Source organism: Dendropsophus ebraccatus, chromosome 11 (assembly GCF_027789765.1).
Source record: "Dendropsophus ebraccatus isolate aDenEbr1 chromosome 11, aDenEbr1.pat, whole genome shotgun sequence".
Lineage (NCBI taxonomy): Eukaryota > Metazoa > Chordata > Amphibia > Anura > Hylidae > Dendropsophus > Dendropsophus ebraccatus.
This window is the reverse complement of record NC_091464.1, coordinates 20,339,260-20,353,809: the sequence shown is the minus strand read 5'-3', so window position 1 is coordinate 20,353,809 and position 14,550 is coordinate 20,339,260. Positions and strand designations below refer to the sequence as shown.

The 14,550-nt window shown below is 45.4% G+C and overlaps 1 protein-coding gene across 4 annotated transcripts in view; it reads left to right on the top strand.

The window, feature by feature from the left end:
* Positions 1-14,550, top strand: part of ST7L (suppression of tumorigenicity 7 like) — a 91,170-nt gene that overhangs the window by 1,863 nt on the left and 74,757 nt on the right. For 3 of the 4 annotated variants that reach the window (XR_011358817.1, XM_069945254.1, XM_069945255.1), the window contains exon 2: positions 6,757-6,839. Coding sequence is in view for 3 of the 4 variants with exons in the window: in XM_069945254.1 (XP_069801355.1) it covers positions 6,757-6,839 (83 nt within the window). In the remaining variant the exon portion in view is untranslated. Of the gene's footprint in view, positions 1-6,756; positions 6,840-10,310; positions 10,378-14,550 lie in introns of all 4 variants that reach the window. The other variant, XM_069945257.1, reaches the window with a different exon arrangement.

The window sequence follows — 14,550 nt, the reverse complement described above, 5'->3', positions numbered from 1 at the left end:
GAAGTTGGATAAAGCCCTAAGGCTATGTGGAAAACATGGATATAGTCGTTGGCTGTATTCATGTTTTCCAGACAACCTTAGAGCTTTATCAAAGTTCAGCAGCCCCCGCTAATCAAATACCGAACGTTCGGGTTTCGGATCGACTCAAACCCGAACCCGGTTCGCTCATCTCTAATATTTAGGCCTCTGGTTAGACCAGACTTGTGCTGTACGTTCAGTGTATACCCCGAGAATGAATGTAGCCTAATAGATGGAGTGTAATAGCTCAGTGCTGCCATCTTCAGCCCTCCTGCTGTTGTCACTCACATTCAGCAATGACATAGATGGATTCTGCTAGCAGTGTGACAGAGTTATACATGTACACAGGGGTTACACAGGTAGTGGCTGATTTATCAAGCAGTCTGGGGCTAGGTTTGCACTGTGTCTTTACTGTCCATTTAACATATCGATTAATTTATTATTTTTTTAAAGGGATGCAATTGTATGTTGTTCTTCAAAATTAGTTTTTTTTTTGGCTTACATTATTAAAAAAAAAATTGAAGTGGATGTTGTCCACATTTTTCTGTACTTTAAAGGAGAACTCTGGGCAAAATCTCTGTTTTAATACGGTGTTACATAAGCAAAGTTAGACTCCTAATGTCCTAATATATAGGGGGGGGGGCACTTGGATGATTCCACTGCATAGACTTCTACTTCTATGCTTCTACACTTCTACATATACTGCGCCCCCTGCTGGACACTTCAGGTATAGACCGGGTCGTGGCTTCACTTTTTTTTTATATAGAAATTGAAGCCTGTGTGATAAACTAAATTGAGGTAAATAACACTATGGGGGACATTTATGAGGCCAGCGTTTTTTACGCCGGGCTTACAAATGTCCCCGCAGCTCCGGAGCTCAGGGGATTTATGTAGAGGCACATTGCCTCTACATAAATCCTGAGCATAGGCGCCTGTCCGTGCTAAAATCTTTAAACCAACGCCAGCTCAGAGCTGGTGTAGGTTTCAGTGTCGTTTTTCCGCCAGAAAAATAATAAATGCGGTGCATGCAGAGGCTACGCCCCCTCTGCGTGCTGCCGCACCCCCCGTAACACCCCCTCTCCACCCCACTGGCAAAGGTGGCGCAGATGGGCCCAATGCGAAAAAATTATATTATATATAAATAAAAATTTTGCCCGGAGTTCTCCTTTAAAATGAAACGTTCAAAAAAGGATACAGTGAAATAGATGCCAAAATGCAGCGTGACCCCGGCCTTACAATTGGAATGTCCTTAGCAATCCATCCCAGATTCACTTAAATTTTATCAGGGCTCATGAATGTCTGAAAGCCGAGGGTAACAAGGGACATTCCTACTGTAAGGGGCCATTCACATGTCCCCAAAATACTGTACATGCATTGACACTATTCTGCAAACCAGACCTCTGTATCAGTTTGTCTTTACACCACAGTACTGATACTGCTGCGCGGCTTGTCAGTACAGTAGCAAAAACTTTTGAACAGTTTCGGCATCATGATGGTAGAACTTTGAGGTCCAGTCTGCAGAATACTGTCCCTGCAGGGTGTGAATGGCCCCTAAGGGCCCTATTCCACCGGACAATTATCGTTTGCATAATCGTTAACGATTAACGATCTCAAACGACCGCTATTGTGAAAGACCTGAAAACGTTCACTCATTTCCATGGAACGATAATCGTTACTTATGATCGTAATTGCGATAGTTTTTTCTTCGCTATTTATTCGCTATTGCGTTCGTATCTATTGCAAACCACCGAACGATGTCTTATTCAATGCGAACGTTTTGGGAACGAGCAACGATAAAAATAGGTCCAGGTCTTATAAAGCGATCAACGATTTCTCGTTCGGTCGTTAATCGTTAACTGCATTTCAACTGAACGATTATCGTTTAGATTCGAACGATTTAACGATAATCTGAACGATAATCGTCCGGTGGAATAGGGCCCTTAGGGCCCTATGTCGCCTTCACACTTCACACTAAAAAAACGGAGAAAAATACTGGCCAAAATCCTATTGACCGCACGTATGACGATCGGCACTTGAATCTCCCGCTGCCCGCGACTCCGTCACCTCCGGCCGCCATCTTTTGAACTCCCTCACTTCCGGGTTTGTGTGAAGTGAATGGGAGAGAAAAGGCTGCCAGTGCGCATGTGCACCGGCAGCCTTTTCATTGGCTGGAGCGCTTATTTAGACACGTGTGTTAAATAAGCTGAAAAAGAAAAACACCGGAGTTGCCCTTTAAAGTGTCACTGATGCTGCGAAGTATAAGAAAAAGAAGAAGAAATAGCAGCAGCGAGGGGTTTTCATGTGACAGAATCATGGTATGCTCATTTGCTGTGCTGTGGTAGGGAGCATCTGTCCTCAGGTTGTGTGTGGTATTACAGTGCAGCTCCATTCACTTCAATGGAGCTGATGTGCAAAACCCACATCCAAACTAAAGATAGGAGAGGTGCTGTTTTATTCTAAGCCTAGATAACCCTCTTGCCGATCTTGACCGATCTAAACTTTGGACACGTCTCTATGACATATCAAAAGTTTTCTGAAGTGACAAAGACGGGAGAGGACACGCTGCAGTGCGTCTTCTCCCGATTGGTATAGGTCTGAACACTCTGACCTGGACCGATTAAAACTTTTGACATGTCAAAAGTTTTCTGAAGTGACAGACGCTTGGAAGTTCACAAAATTGTTTTACTTGCGCCCCCCCCCCCCCCCCTGTGCGCTGGTGTGTATACTCACCAGCGGTGATCAGTGTCCCACGGCACGGCTTAGTTCCAACGCTCGTTCACGTCACCTGCTCCTGTGACCCCTCTTCTGTCTCCTGTCGATTAAAGGCTGGAAGTCACAGTCTCTAATAGAGAATGCATTGGAGAGTGTGACTTCTGGCCTTCAATCGACAGGAGACAGAAGAGCGGTCACAGGAGCAGGTGATGTGATCGTGCGCTGGATCTAAACACCGATCACAGCTGGTGAGTATACGTCGCAGCGTGCAACAGGGGGGGGGGGGGATAAAACATTTTTGTGAACTGCTACTTTATGTGTCTAAAATTTGGGAAGTGTTTTGGAGGTGACAACAGAGGCCCTTTAACACTAACGTTTAGTTGGCTTAGTTTAATGGCGCAAATGTATGCCAAAAGTTGGTGCATTTAGTCCACACTATGGCCACTTTTTGGTAGGCCCTGACCCTTTTGTCTACCAAGATGTCAAAATATTTTAAAAGAAAAAAAAAAAAAGTGTAAGCCAGTGTTTCCCTGGTCATCCTCAAAGAGGCCTTACAGGGCCCTCACACCTTCCATGATTATGGTCTGTGCATGGAAGAATGCAGAACATCATGTATTATGATTAAATCTTTGTGATACAGTGGTACCTTGGTTTAAGAGTAACTTGGTTTAAAAGCATTTTGGTTTAAGAGTTTGCAGTTTTTCAAAATTGTGACTTGGTTTAAGAGCATTGCTTTGTTTTAAAAGTTCCCTGTACTGGGTGGGAGGGGGAGTGGGGGAGGGGTATGGTCTGCATAGCGGGGTCTACAGCACTGTACTCTGACCCAGGATGTCTCCCTCACCTTCCAAATCATAGCAGATCCACTTCAGACTGGGGCTTACATCAGGGGACAGGACTGTGGAGGTCATCTCTCCATAGCTGTAACCCCTCTCTCCCCGGACAGAGAGCGCTGCATGTATGTGCCCACATCTGTCCTGCTCATTCCTTCATGCTCCCTGCAGTCTCTGTCAGTCCTGATTGGTCCATGCTGAGCACACACCCCCTTCCCCATTGCTGTCATGTGACCACACAGACCTCTGACAGCAGCCCTGCTTCTCTATTCTAGCCTGTTGTACTACACTACTGCATTATGGGGATCTGCAGCTTTACCCTGTATCTACAAACTGCTACTGTTTTTCCGGTTTATGCCCTTACTATACATTATACTCCACATGCTGGTTGCTATACTGTACAGTAACTTATAATATCACATATTCTGCTGTTTCTCATTGTTTGTTTCATCTGTTTTACATGTTGTTCAGAATTTAAAAAAAATCTATTTTTAGGGTGTGGAACCAATTGTCTGCATTTCAATGATTTCTTATGGGAAAATTTGCTTTGGTTTAAGAGTGGATTTGGATTACAAGCCCGGTCCCGGAATCAACTATGCTCGTAATCCAAGGCACCACTGTACTTACTTATATAGCCGCGCAGCTGTGTCAGTAGTATAGTACCGTAATGGTTTAAAGTGATCCAGAGCTCCCAGCATCATAATGATACGCGATGGCGGGAGATTATCTGTATGTATAAAGACCGTGCACATGTGAATGCCTCCTTACAGGAACAGAAACCAGAAGAGAATGGTTAGCAAGAAGCCCTCACCTACAGTCATGGCCAAAAGTTTTGAGAATGATACGAATATTAAATTTTACAAAGTCTACTGCTTCAGTTTTTAAAATGGCAATTTGCATATACTCCAGAATGTTATAAAGAGTGATCGGCTTAACAGCAATTACTTGCAAAGTCAATATTTGCCTAGAAAATGAACTTTATCCCCCAAAACACATTTCAACATCATTGCAGCCCTGCCATAAACGGACCAGCTAACATAATTTCAGTGATGGCTCCATTAAGGGTGCGTGCACACTACGTCATTCCCGTGTATGACCCGCGGCGTATTCCGTCGCTCGCACGCGGCAGTGCGCATCTCCGCCCATGCCATAGCCACTTTTCTATGCACGGGCGGATTCCGCATTTCACCAAAAGAATTGACATGTCACTTTTTTCGGGGGAATGTGGAATCCGCCCGTGCATAGAATAGTGTATAGTGTGGGAACGGGCTACCAGCAGTGCAGAGCTTGCTCAGGAATGGCAGCAGGCAGGTGTGAGTGCATCTGCATGTACTGTGAGGCGGAGACTCTTGGAGCAAGGCCTGGTCTCAAGGAGGGCAGCAAAGAAGCCACTTCTCTCTAGAAAAAACATCAGGGACAGACTGATATTCTGCAAAAGGTACAGGGAGTGGACTGCTGAGGACTGAGGTAAAGTCATTTTCTCTGATGAATCCCCTTTCCTATTGTTTGGGACATCTGGAAAACAGCTTATTTGGAGAAGACGAGGTGAGTGCTACCACCAGTCTTGTCTCATGCCAACTGTAAAGCATCCTGAAACCATTCATGTGTGGGGTTGCTTCTCAGCCAAGGGAATCGGCTCTCTCACAGTCTTGCCTAAAAACACAGCCATGAATAAAGAATGGTACCAGAATGTCCTCCAAGAGCAACTTCTCCCAACCGTCCAAGAGCAGTTTGGCGATCAACAATGCCTTTTCCAGCATGATGGAGCACCTTGCCATAAAGCAAAGGTGATAACTAAATTGCTCAGGGAACAAAACATAGAGATTTTGGAAACATGGGCTGGAAACTCCCCAGATCTTAATCCCATTGAGAACTTGTGGTCAATCATCAAGAGACGGCTGGACAAACAAAAACCAACCAATTCTGACAAAATGCAAGCATTGATTGTGCAAGAATGGACTGCTATCAGTCAGGATTTGGTCCAGAAGTTGATTGAGAGCAGCCAGGGAGAATGAAGAAGAAGGGTCAACACTGTAAATATTGGCTTGCTGCATTAACTCATTCTAACTGTCAATATAAGCTTTTGTTACTCATAATATGATTGCAATTATATTTCTGTATGTGATAAAAAGATCTGACAAACACACATAAAAACCAGAGGGCAGCAGATCATCTGAATATAATATTTGTGCCATTCTCAAAACTTTTGGCCATGACTGTACAGGAGCAGGAAAGTTTTTGTGCAATCCACCTGGTGTACACAAAACTTAGTGTCTTTTTGCCGTTTTGCGCCCTGCTCACCCGATGGGTGGGTGGCTGTCTCCAAGGCAAGAAGAAGGCCCTGACCTCCACCTGTGCCTAAAATCATGGTGGAAATGGCATAGCTAGCTGTCGCACAGCCTCTCCATGAATTTGGCACCATCCATCATCTTTATTGGAACGTGTGAAGGCCCCCTAAGGATGCTATCACAGAAAGTAAGAGTCCATTCCCCTAGGGCTGCTGCTACCTCCTGGGCCAAGAGGGCTGACACAAGAGCCACAGCCTGGTCATCTGACCAACCCTCCACTACACATTCTTGACTTAAAGTGTCACTGTCGTATTTTTTTTTTCTCGCAGAAATCAAAAGTCCATGTGATTTTAACAAAAGCGGGAGCTGTGAAGCTGGTATTCAGAGGTCAGTGCTGACTTCAGAGGAGATAGCCCGGTGATGTAGCTGTAAATTAACTCTTTGTTGTCCTGTTTTGGTGCCTCATCTCCCTCCACCCTCCCCTCTCCATAGAGAACCATGAAAACGGGGGAGAGCTTCAAACTGCTTTTTCATGATAAAAATGCATTTTCCGGCTAATAAACCCAATTACAAAGTTTCTTAAAATCGTCTGTACTATTGATTTTTGCAAAAAACATTTAAACGACAGTGACACTTTAATCTGTGGGTGAAAGCTATTTTCTTTTAGGAGAGTAGTACTTCAAGCAGTGTTCCACTGCACCACTAGGATCCCCACACTGGCACCAAGCAGGTACTGAAAATAAAAGTGTTCAGTCCCTGTGATTGTTCATTCGCACACAGGGGCAGAATTATCCAAAGGTTTTAGTACAACCAATGAGAGCTCATCATTCATTGTACCAGAGCAGGGAGACTATAGACCCGTATAGAATTATTTTATAAACTGATTTCTGATCCTTCTTCTGTTTCAGTGTCCGGATTCATTAACACATTGACTCCAAAATTCTACGTTGCGCTTACTGGAACTTCATCACTCATATCTGGGTTAATATTGGTAGGTATAAGTCATATGCATTTCAATACAGAATTCAGCTTTTTTTTTTTTTATTAAAGCAACTCTGTACCCACAATCTGTCCCCCCCCCCCCCACACACAATTTCTTGTACCTTCAGATAGCTGCTTTTACTCAACGATCTGTCCTGGGGTCCGTTCGGCAGGTGATGCAGTTACTGTCCTAAAAAAACAACTTTTAAACTTGCAGCCCTGTGCCAAACTGCTGTGGCCTAGAGTGTCTGTGCCCTAACTTTGCATCACCTCTCCGTCCCTCCTCCCCGCCCTCCTCATCATTAGAAATGCCCCTGGGTAGGATTTTTCCTATTCCCCTGCAGTGAACACTACACAGGTACCTTAAAGCGACTCTGTACCCACTGTGCAGCCCCCCCCCCCCAGCTACTTATACCTTTTTGTAGATTATGTGAAGTCCGTTCAGCAGATATGTTTGGCCACGCTGGTTGCGCTTTCATGATGCAGAAAAACCTCTCCCTTGTTATAAATCTGTGTAACTGAAGTTTTTGGCGCTTAAAGGGGTAATCCAGCGCTACAAAGACATGGTCACTTTTCCCCCTTCTCTTGTCTCCCGTTCAGGTCTGGTTAAGCACCATTTACTTCAATGGAACTGAGTTTGAAACCCCACCCAATCTGGAGACGAGAGGGGGAAAAGTGGCCATGTTTTTGTAGCGCTGGATTACCCCTTTAAGGCTTTCAGCACCAAAAACTTCAGTTACGCAGATTGAAGCTGGGTTCACACTACGTATATTTCAGTCAGTATTGTGATCCTCATATTGTAACCAAAACCAGGAGTGGATTGAATACACAGAAAGGATCTGTTCACACAATGGTAAAATTGAGTGGATGGCCACCATTTAATGGCAAATATTTGCTGTTATTTTAGAACAACGGCTATTGTATTGAAGTAATGGCCGTTATTTACTGTTATATGGCGGCCATCCACTCAATTTCAACATTGTATGAACAGATCCTTTCTGTGTTTTTAATCCACTCCTGGTTTTGGTTGCAATATGAGGACGACAATACTGACTGAAATATACGTAGTGTGAACCCAGCCTTATACAGCAAAACTTTTGGAATGACACATTTGGCTACACTGATGAAGGTTTAATATAATACCAAAGCACAGCCGGTATGTTTTGAAGCATATTTGTCAATTCATGTAACTTCAGAGTAAGCTGTCATGTGTGTCCATCAGGAGTTTCTCCATTTCTGGCAGTTTATATATCTGTGGAATTGTCACCCAAGGATCTGGTCACAGTGAAAGCAGTTGAGGGCTTCACTACAGGCTTAGGTCAAAATATTAGAACAAAATAATATAAATGGATATGTATAGAACCTCCCTACCATCCCCCCCATCCATCCATCCCCTCCATCCATCCCCTCCCATCCATCCATCCCCTCATTGGCACTTAGCCTCTATGTTGGCTTCCATTAACTACACACATCCCCACACACCAATATCTCTGTGTATAGATCCCTATATCTCTGTAGCACACTCTCATAAGGGTGAAATTTAGAGGGCAGTCTAAGGGTCCGTTTACACACACAGATTATCTGACAGATTTTTGCAGCCAAAACCAGAAATGGATTTGAAAAAAAGAGAAATCTCAGTCTTTGCTTTATGACCTGTTCCCTGTTTATAGTCCATTCCTGGCTTTGGATGCAAAAATCTGTCAGATATCTGTCAGATAATCTGTGTGTGTAAACGGACCCTAAGCTGTGAATTTAGGACAGGACTTTCTGGGTCACTACGTGCCCTTTATGTCTCTGTTCCGCTCTGCAGGATCTTGTAATAGCTTGAAGGGGTTTTCCAATGAAAACATACCAATGGCCTATACTCAGCATAGGCCGTCAATATCTCATGATATCTCTGATCATGTGTTCTGTACAGCTGTAGCACCCACACTACACAGTGAATGGAAGCAGAAGCTTCTGTACATCGTGTGGTGGCCTGGCCTGGGTTACTGCAGCTCAGATCTTATTCAGTTCAGAGCTTGCACTTCCACTATACAATGTACAGAGCCTTCTGCTTCTGTTCAGAAATATGTTTTAGGCCGGGTTCACACTATGTGTGACACAGCCAGTGTCATTGAAGTTCAATCTGGCCGGATGAACTTCATTTCTTTTTAATTGAGATGTGGGCTCATTCTGGTGTGCCTGCATTCCAATAACCCATAGCACACAATGTAAAGTGTGGTTGGAGCTGCACTTTATATTGTCTGCACTGTCAGTTTTGTGCGGTCGCAATTCAGTGAATAGTGGCCGCACAAAACTGACATGCCAGTTTTCGGTGCGGCCGCAAGGAATCCTGGCTGCAGTGTATACAGAGTGTGTACACTCCAGCCAGTATCCCATAGAAGTCAATGCAATGTATTTATTCAATTAATAACGGCTGGTGTTGCAATCTGTGGGAACACAGGACCCTGGTTCCTCCTCTACTACTTCTTCACTTTATTTCACTTACAATTTACACCTTTCGCAATGATGCTGAAAACAAAATCTGGTGAATCTTGTGCACAAAGCTATATTGAGGATCCCAAGAAATAGAATGGACAGTACATACTGCTCAGGTGTCTGGTTTTGGAGTCCGTAACTTTGCAATTTTCTTTAGAAATTTCTTGACCTTTTGTTTTAGCCCTCAAGGTGGCGCCACATAACCAAAAACAAGTTCCTGAGTGGCTGTCTGACGGCTGAATCACTAGATTTGGAAGGCTTTGCAGATCACTAGTCCTGTAACTTTTACCTTGGGACAGGAACGTGAACAATTTTCTGGCCCGGGAAGCAGATCTTCAGCTTCTTGCTGGCTATTAGAATGTTTTACAAAATTACATCTACAAAGATCTTTTATGCCTTTCTTATTAGTCTCTATTCACATCTTGTTTTTTTTCAGGCTAGGTTAGAAGCATAAACACTCCTCCAATAAGTAGTCCTATGGGGTGCAAGTGGATTTTCTTATCCACTGTACCCACCAATAGTGCTTCATATACTCCCTGTATGTACTCCTATAAGCCTGTACAAGTATAGAGATGGGAATATAGTACTGCACATAAAGCCATTCTCTATCTATCTATCTATCTATCTCTCTATCTCTCTATCTCTCTATCTCTCTATCTCTCTATCTCTCTATCTCTCTATCTCTCTATCTCTCTATCTCTCTATCTCTCTATCTCTCTATCTCTCTATCTCTCTATCTCTCTATCTCTCTATCTCTCTATCTCTCTATCTCTCTATCTCTCTATCTCTCTATCTCTCTATCTCTCTATCTCTCTATCTCTCTATCTCTCTATCTCTCTATCTCTCTATCTCTCTATCTATCATTTAATCTGTTTATCTATTATTGTTATATCTATCTATATTTCTATGAAGTCCTGTGTATTGCTAGTTCTCTCTCTTTACATATACAGACTCGTTCAAGTGTATAATAAAAGTATATTGTGTGCAAATGTCCACACAGATATCAGTGTACGTGGGGGAAGACCAGAAATGGAGCTTATGTGTGTATCATGAAGCAGGTGGACATGGTAATGCTGCTACTACGGCTGACATCAATGTAACATATCTAATAACAGTAACTTTTTTTTTTTTTTTAAATTAACGGCTATGAATTTAATTCTTCCATATATACTGTGGAAATACGCACAGTGGGGGAAGTTTGCCAACTGCAATTTTTTTTTTCTGTGCCTTCTTTTTTAGCAGTTTTTTTCCTAACTTGAAATTTATTTAGGGTTCAAACCCACTTGCCGGATCGCTGCAGATCCCGGCCCTATACTTTCAATAGCAGAGAAACTGTACATCCCTGCTGCGATTTTGTCTGCAGCACGCCCCATTAACCCCCCAGCCACCGGAGATTATACATTACCGGGTCCCCGCTCCTGCTTGCTTCGAGGCAGGAGCGGGGACTCGGTAATGTATAGCCTGGCCGCCCCCCTGCTGCTACGATCGTATCCTCAGCAGCACTGATCGCCCCCCGCAGCCCCCGGCCGCACGATCGACCCCCCCCGGGGGCTGCGGGGGGGTCGTGCGGCCGGGGGATTCTGCGCGGTCGGGGGATCGTGCGGCCGGGGGCTGCGGGGCGCGATCAGTGCTGCTGAGGATACGATCGGGGCAGCAGGGGGGCGGCCAGGCTATACATTAACGGGTCCCCGGTAATGTATAATCTCCGCCGGCTGGGGGGTTAATGGGGCACATCCATGTACATCCCTGCTGTTTCTCTGCTATTGAGAGTATAGGGCCGGGATCTGCAGCGAGTCTCGCTGCAGATCCGGCAAGTGGGTTTGAACCCTTAATGTGCACAAAAACCTTTGTGACTTTTTCACGTTGTTACGGAGATGACTAATAGGTGTGCAACAATTTGTGCAATTTTTTGTTTTTTTGTGCAACAATGAATTAGTCTAACTGCATTAGCTGTAAAGAACTGCTTCATGTTTAGGCTCGGACTGGCCCTAAGGGGAGCAGGGAAATCCCCCGGTGGGCCCTACCCATTGGAGGTCTGCATCCCTGTTCAGCAGCTTCAGGATGACATATAATACCCCAGTTAGTTTCATGGGACTTCACCTTTCAAGAAACTTAAGTGGACAGCTGTGTTGTTTGCTTAGAGCAGGGATGGAGAACCTTCGACCCTCCAGCTGTTGCAAAACTACAACTCCCATCATGCCTGGACAGCTCCTATACACTAGAACAGGGATGGAGAACCTTCGGCCTTCCAGCTGTTGCAGAACTACAACTTCCAGGTCCCCATCCCTGGCATAGAGTATCTGAACAGAACAGTGAGCGAGCATTGCCGGCCACATACACAGCACTGTGCAAAGTCGCTATAGTAATGTGAAAGGTTTGGCGATGGGTATATCTGGTGTATGTAGGGTGGGCCCCTAGAATAAAATATTTCCCTATTCGCCCTATGACAGCACCCCTGGAGAGCGTCCTTCCCCTTCCCAAAAGACAGGAAACAGCCGCCAAGGATGAAAGCTTTAAAAGGGGCAGGACCGACCCCAAACTCCAGTTCTGTTTCCTGTCTTCTAGGAAGAGGGAGAGTGAGACTGCAGTCTCACTCTCCCAGGAAGGATCGCCGAGGAATGAGAACTGAGGCGCCCGGTCCCTATGATTAGTCCTCAGGACAACGGGTTACCTGTGCCTGGCGTAACTCTTCTGGGGGAAGCCGCCGGCCAGTCTGGATTGTCCCGGTCCGTCGGGCCTCCTGTTCACCCTCACCTCTCGCGCGGATGTCAGCAGGGAGACGCGGTGAGTGCCGGTCTGTCCGGGCGTCCTTTCCTGGGCCTCCCAGAGCGGCAGCCTGGTGTCAGGTACGAGCGCTCCTATAGGAGCGCTTCCGGGGTCTGTCGTGCGTCCCGGCTGGCGTGTGACGTCACTTCCGCGGGACGTCTGACGACTTCCGGTGCGGCCTAGACGCGAACGGCGGCCTTTCCTGGAGGGGACAGGGAGGCGGCGGATCAGCCAGGTACGATCCCGAAACCTCCGGGCGGGCTCCGTTAGTGGGAGGGGTAGGCGAGGGGCCGTGCTCCGAACCTCCACCGGAAGTGGAGAGGGAGGGGGCAAAAAAGCTCCCTTTAAAAGGAACAGGAGGCCTAGACAGAGGTGTGTGCTCCTCGGACGGGACGCCAGCCAGTTCCAGGACCAGGCAGAGTGGAAGTTTTTCCCGTGTATACTGCCCCTTCTGCTGATTCTGCAGCATGGAAGAACCAGAGCACACTGAATCCCAAGAGACCGGGTCGGAGGTGACTGTGATGGTCGGGTGAGAGGGGTTGTACCCCAACATGGTTTATTCCCCCTATAATGGTTTTCATATGTATTTTAGGAAGGTTCTAAAAGACCTAAAGCTAAAAAAGAATGTGCCATGTGTAGGAAGAAATTACAATCATCCTATTCCAAGAACCTCTGTAATACATGCATTACTAAAGTCATGCAGGAAGAAGCTCCATCTTTCATGGCTACTGTTAAGTAAGAATGTATTTTTTAGGGGGTTCTTTTTCGGAGTTTTTTTTTTATTACCCCGAATGGTTTTTTTCTGACAAATTCTTAATTCCTTGCAGAACCCTTATTAAGAATGAGATCAGATCCTCCATTTCATCTGACAAGCCTTCTACCTCTACCTCTCAGCTAGAGGTTTCTGCGCTGTCTCCCTCTGTTCCTATGTCTCCTCAGGAGCCTATCCAGATTGAGGATGAGGAGGAGGGGGAATACAGGGAGTCTTCTGATTCTGAGGAGGATTCTGCTGGAAAAGCGTTGTTCCCTATCGACAGTGTGGACGCTTTAGTCAAGGCTGTTAGAAATACTATGAAAGTGGAGGAATTCAAGGAACAACTGTCTGTACAGGACAAAATGTTTGAGGGTCTGGCTCCTAGGAAAAAGAAAGTATTTCCATTACATAAGAATATTAAGGACTTAATCCAGAGAGAGTGGAATAAGCCAGACCGGAAGTTCTCTGTTCCCAGAACCCTCAAACGAAAGTATCCGTTTGATGAGATAGAAACGGAATATTGGGACAGGCCCCCTATGGTGGATCCAGCAGTAGCAAAAATTTGTAAAGGGGCCTTCCTTCCATTTGAGGATACTGGAGTGTTGAGAGACCCAATGGATAAAAAGGCTGATGGGTTTCTTAGAAAGAGTTGGGAGGCGACAGCGGCTTTATTTAAGCCTGTTGCAGCTACTACTTCGGTTGCTAGGTCAGTAAAGATGTGGTTAACTGACCTTGAGTCTAGTATTAAAGATGGTACTCCTAGAGATGAATTAATTAAGTCTCTCCCATCTCTTGCTAATGCCTTAGACTTTATGTCAGATGCATCTGATGACGCACTCAGACTTATAGCAAAATCCACGGCTTTCTCTAATTCAGCCCGTAGGGCTTTATGGATTAAGGACTGGAAAGGGGACATGGCCTCCAAATCACGCCTCTGTGCTATGCCATGTCAAGGTCAATTTCTCTTTGGCCCAGCCCTGGACACTGTCTTAGAGAAGGCATCTGACAGGAAGAAGGGGTTCCCTTCAGTTGGGCCTCCTCCGGCTAAACGGCCCTTTCGTGGCAAGGGTAGGGGGGGAGCCAGGCCACGCAATGACGCCAGGCCACCTGTGGGGGGACGCTTGACCCTATTTCACCCAGAATGGGAAAAGATAAGCAGCAGCAGATGGGTGTTAGATTCAATAAATGTTGGTCTAAAACTAAAGATGTCGTCTCTCCCAGGTGGTCGTTTTGTCATTACAGATCTCAACAGGGATCCTCAAAAGCAGTCAGCTCTAGAATTAGAGATCCAGTCTCTTCTCCTAAAAAAGGTACTAGTCCCAGTCCCTCAGTCAGAGATAGGGAAGGGTTTCTACTCAACCCTATTTTTAGTAAAAAAACCCAATGGAACGTTCCGAACTATTATAAATCTGAAAGACCTAAATCAGCATTTATGCTACGAGAGGTTCAGGATGGAAACGATTCAATCGACCATCCTGAATCTCTCGAAGGACTGTTTTATGATGACACTGGACCTGAGAGATGCATATTATCATGTTCCAATTTTTCAGAGTCATCAGAAATACTTAAGAGTGGCAGTCCGAATCCAAAAGGAGATACGTCACTATCAGTTCCAGGCTCCCCCTTTCGGGCTTTGTCAGGCTCCCAGAGCCTTTACAAAGATTATTTCAGAGGTAATGGCCCACATAAGGGAGAGGGATGTGCTGATAGTCCCGTATCT